General features: G+C 53.7%; 1 protein-coding gene across 1 annotated transcript; it reads left to right on the top strand.

Annotated features, from left to right (window-relative positions):
- Positions 1-390: 390 nt before the first annotated feature.
- LOC119960800 lies at positions 391-2,942 on the top strand. The gene is made up of 2 exons (XM_038788406.1): positions 391-953; positions 2,295-2,942. Exons 1-2 carry the CDS (start codon positions 477-479, stop codon positions 2,868-2,870), a joined length of 1,053 nt encoding a protein of 350 aa, XP_038644334.1. The 5' UTR covers positions 391-476; the 3' UTR covers positions 2,871-2,942.
- The last annotated feature ends 1,928 nt before the right edge of the window (positions 2,943-4,870 follow it).

Genomic DNA, 4,870 nt, shown 5'->3' with positions numbered 1-4,870 from the left:
CTCCCTCTCTCACCGTCTCCCTCTCTCCCCGTCTCTCTCTCTCCGTCTCTCTCTCCCGTCTATCTCCCTCTCCCGTCTCTCTCCCCGTCTCTCTCTCTCTCACTCCCCGTCTTTCTCTCTCTCCGTCTCTCTCTCTCTCCCTCTCTCCCCGTCTCCCTCTCTCCCCGTCTCTCTCTCTCTCCCGTCTCTCTCCCTCTCCCGTCTCTCTCCCCGTCTCTCTCTCTCTCACTCTCTCTCTCTCTCTCTCTCTGTCCCTCTCTCCCCGTCTCCCTCTCTCTCCGTCTCCCTCTCTCCCCGTCACTCTCTCTCCGTCTCTCTCTCTCCCCGTCTCTCTCTCCCCGTCTCTCTCTCCCCGTCTCTCTCTCTCCCCGTCTCTCTCTCCCTGTCACACTCTCTCTCTCCACTCCCAGGAGCGGTACGAGATTGAGCGCTGGACCCTGTCCACGGAGCTGGGCTCGAAGATCAGCGGGCTGCAGATGCAGAACGCCTCACTGCGCTGCGAGCGGGAGGCGCTGGAGCGTAAACTGCGCAAGGCGCAGGAGCAAGTGGACTCCACGTCGAGCACCGTGCTCTTCCTCAGCAAGCAGGTGAAGGAGAAGGAGGGCAAAGTCAAGGAGGCCGCCTTCTCCGTGGACAACATGAAGGGGAGCAACAAGTGGGTGCGCTTCTACACCGGCTTCGACAGCATCACCAAGTTCGACGCCTTCCTCCACTTCGTCACCCAGGACCCCGGCGTCTGCTCGGGCAAGATCCGGGGCAACATCGCCCGGGGACGCCTGGACGCCGGGCCCCACAGCACCCTCAGCCACGCCGACCAGCTCCTGCTCGTCATGTGCCGCCTCCGTCTGGGTCTCCTGCTCCAGGACCTGGCGTACCGCTTCCGCATCTCCGAGACCACCGTGTCCAGGGTGTGGCTCAACTGGACCGAAGTGATCCAAACCCGGTTGATGCAGGTGAGAATCTTGCAAGGTTCCGCCCCCATTAAATTTTCCTATGTAAACCGTCACGGCGCAGTTCCGGGTAATGACCATCAGGTGGCGCCCTTTGTGTGTGTGTGTGTGGGGGGGGTGTTTATTTCTTCTTCCTCCTTTTTGATTCAGCGATTTGCCATTTGTTATAGAACATAGAACAGCACAGAACAGGCCCTTCGGCCCTCGATGTTGTGCCGAGCAATGATCACCCTACTCAAACCCACGTACCCACCCGTAACCCAACAACCCCCCCCCCTTAACCTTACATTTTAGGTCACGACGGGCAATTTAGCATGGCCAATCCACCTGCCCAGGGCCAGGGTTGATTTTCATGGAGTTTACCTGACCCATAATCAGAGAGAGAGACGGGGGCAGCAGGGTAGCATGGTGGTTAGCATAAATGCTTCACAGCTCCAGGGTCCCAGGTTCGATTCCCAGCTGGGTCACTGTCTGTGCGGAGTCTGCACGTCCTCCCCGTGTGTGTGCGTGGGTTTCCTCCGGGTGCTTCGGTTTCCTCCCACAGTCCAAAAGATGTGCGGGTTAGGTGGATTGGCCGTGTTAAATTGCCCGTAGTGTCCTAATAAAAGTAAGGTTAAGGGGGGGTTGTTGGGTTACGGGTATAGGGTGGATACGTGGGTTTGAGTAGGGTGATCATTGCTCGGCACAACATCGAGGGCCGAAGGGCCTGTTCTGTGCTGTACTGTTCTATGTTCTAGAATCATAGAATGTACAGTGCAGAAGGAGGCCATTCGGCCCATCGAGTCTGCACCGGCTCTTGGAAAGAGCACCCTACCCAAGGTCAACACCTCCACCCTTTCCCCATAACCCAGTAACCCCACCCAACACTAAGGGCAATTCTGGACACTAAGGGCAATTTAGCATGGCCAATCCACCCTAACCCGCACATCGTTGGACTGTGGGAGGAAACCGGAGCACCCGGAGGAAACCCACGCACACACACACGGGGAGGACGTGCAGACTCCGCACAGGCAGTGACCCAGCCGGGAATCGAACCTGGGACCCTGGAGCTGTGAAGCGATTGTGCTATCCGCAATGCTACCGTGCTGTATTTGGAAAGGTACATCCACGACAGCTGTTTTTATAAACACCTATTTCTTAAAGGTACTCTCACATGACACATTGCCAAGCGCTTTCTTCCTCCAACCCCCCCCCCCCAAACGCCCATTCAGTTTTTCTATGTCAACAGTCACGGCGTAGTGGCGGGGAACGTCCACCGTGTGGCGCCACTGAGTTCAAAAAATTTTTTATTGTTTGTTTCTCTCTCCGCTACTTCCACTTAACGCCGTCCTCTCCTATTGGCAGATCCCGGTGACGTGCAGCCCCAAGTACGTACAGGCCTTCGAACCCAAGAGGAAGTTGCAGCACAGGGGCGGCGACGCGCTAACTTTGCTAGACTGCACCGACCTGTTCTTCGAGGCCCAGTCCAAGGAGCGGACGCCGGCGACGGGCCCCTGGCGCCAGCCGTACCGTAACCACTACGTCAGGCGGGGCTACGCGCTGGTGGCCCCGAGCGGCTACCTGACCTTCGCCTCGGGCACGGCGCTGGGTGACGGGTCCACGGCGGCGGAGGACGAGGAGGAGGAGGAGGAGGAGGACGAGGAGGAGGGCGCCGAGGCGGCGGCGGGGGGAGGAGGAGGCGGCGAGCGGGGCCTGGCCGGCCTGAAGCTGCCCACCTTCTTCACCGACGGGGCCCTGACGGAGGAGCAGCGGGGCCTCAGCCGGCAGGTGCTGAGCATCAGGAGCCACGTGGACAAAGTCCTGAACTTTCGCTTCCTCAAGTGCGTCTACCCCCGCACCATGGAGTCGCAGGTCGACCGCGCTTGGACCATCTGCTCCTACCTGGCCTGCCTCCTCCACGAGCCCATGGGGCTGAGGTGAAGCCCTGTGCGTGCCACCTGAGGTGTGTGGAAGGGGGGGGGGCACCAATCAAAGTGCTGGCTCTCCAGGGACAGAGGGGTGGGGGGGTGGGATAGAGAGTAGGGGCGGTTCTGTGAGAGAACGAGCCTTAAGGGGCCTCAAAGAGGACAGAGGCCGCATCCCTTACGGAGAGGCAGGTCTCTCTCAACTCCGATCTCGGACTGAAAACGTTTGGCGTGCTGCTTTCATTAAAGTACTCCTGATTTACAGTATTCCCCAAGTCTCCAGTCTCTTCATTGAGTTGTGTCGGGGAAATCATAATAAAGACAAGTTCCTCGAGGTTCGATTTAAGGAAATGTATTTGCACAAATATATTTGCGGAGAGAGAGTGTTCCAGCTGCATAGCCATTGCACAACACTCTGAGATTCGATTGAAGACTCAAGTGGATAGAGCTGTGAAGAAGGCCTATGGTGTGCTAGCGTTCATTAGCAGAGGGATTGAATTTAAGAGCCGTGAGGTGATGATGCAGCTGTACAAAACCTTGGTCAGGCCACATTTGGAGTACTGTGTGCAGTTCTGGTCACCTCATTTTAGGAAGGATGTGGAAGCTTTGGAAAAGGTGCAAAGGAGATTTACCAGGATGTTGCCTGGAATGGAGAGTAGGTCATACGAGGAAAGATTGAGGGTGCTGGACCTTTTCTCATTAGAACGGAGAAGGATGAGGGGCGACTTGATAGAGGTTTATAAGATAATCAGGGGAATAGATAGAGTAGGCAGTCAGAGACTTTTTCCCCGGGTGGAACACACCATTACAAGGGGACATAAATTTAAGATAAATGGTGGAAGATATAGAGGGGATGTCAGAGGTAGGTTCTTTACCCAGAGAGTAGTGGGGGCATGGAATGCACTGCCTGTGGAAGTAGTTGAGTCGGAAACGTTAGGGACCTTCAAGCGGCTATTGGATAGGTACATGGATTAGGGTAGAATAATGGAGTGTAGGTTAACTTCTTAAGGGCAGCACGGTAGCATTGTGGATAGCACAATTGCTTCACAGCTCCAGGGTCCCAAGTTCGATTTCGACTTGGGTCACTGTCTGTGTGGAGTCTGCACATCCTCCCCGTGACTGCGTGGGTTTCCTCCGGGTACTCCGGTTTCCTCCCACAGTCCAAAGATGTGCGGGTTAGGTGGATTGGCCATGAAAAATTGTCCAAAATTCTATGATTAACCTAGGACAAAAGTTCGGCGCAACATCGTGGGCCGAAGGGCCTGTTCTGTGCTGTATTTCTCTATAAGACAGCATATTTTTATCGTCCGAAATAACAGCTTGAAGTAAACGGGCACGTTTATATTAAATAGACCTTGGAAAGTACGTCAGCTGAAATATGTAATGCGTATGTCCTTGCCCTTGGCTATAAACAACTCGAGTACACATTTCGGAGGGCAATGTGTTTTCATGATGAAGCCAAGATCAGAATAATTCAGCATTTTTGCGAAAAAGCAGTTAACTATAGTCCAGCATTTCCCAGCATGCTTCTGAATTGGCAACTCATTAATTTCCCTTCCACAATTCCCTCCTTGTTGATCTTTTGATCAACACCTTTTAGTAAATTATCGTGTAGGGTGGGTTATAATGTAAGGGGAATGGACGTATGACAGTTCCCTGCGCGCTATGAGCTTGGTAGCAAGGAGGCAAGATGGCTAGGGTTGTTCCCGTGTTCGTCCAATAAAAATATCGTGCGCAACATTAAAACAGTAACCGTACGACAATCAAAATTACAATGGCGATTTCAGTCCTCTATCCTGCCGACTACGCCAATTTGTCATGGAAATCATAAGACAAATTCCTCGAGGTTCGATTTAAGGAAATTTATTTGCGCAAATATATTTGCGGAGAGAGAGTGTTCCAGCTACATAGCCATTCCACAGCACTCTGAGATTCGATTGAAGACAGCATGTGTTTATATAATCTGAAGTAAAGAGGCATGTTTGCATTGAATAGACCTTAGAATATTTACCACCA

Source organism: Scyliorhinus canicula, unplaced genomic scaffold (genome assembly GCF_902713615.1).
Source record: "Scyliorhinus canicula unplaced genomic scaffold, sScyCan1.1, whole genome shotgun sequence".
Taxonomy (NCBI): domain Eukaryota; kingdom Metazoa; phylum Chordata; class Chondrichthyes; order Carcharhiniformes; family Scyliorhinidae; genus Scyliorhinus; species Scyliorhinus canicula.
This window is presented reverse-complemented; position numbering and strand designations above follow the sequence as displayed.

Coding starts and splice junctions, on each gene's coding strand:
- LOC119960800 (XM_038788406.1), top strand. CDS start 477: ATGCAGAACGCCTCACTGCGCTGCGAGCGGGAGGCGCTGGAGCGTAAA. Junction 954..2,294: donor TCCAAACCCGGTTGATGCAG/GTGAGAATCTTG, acceptor TCCTATTGGCAG/ATCCCGGTGACGTGCAGCCC.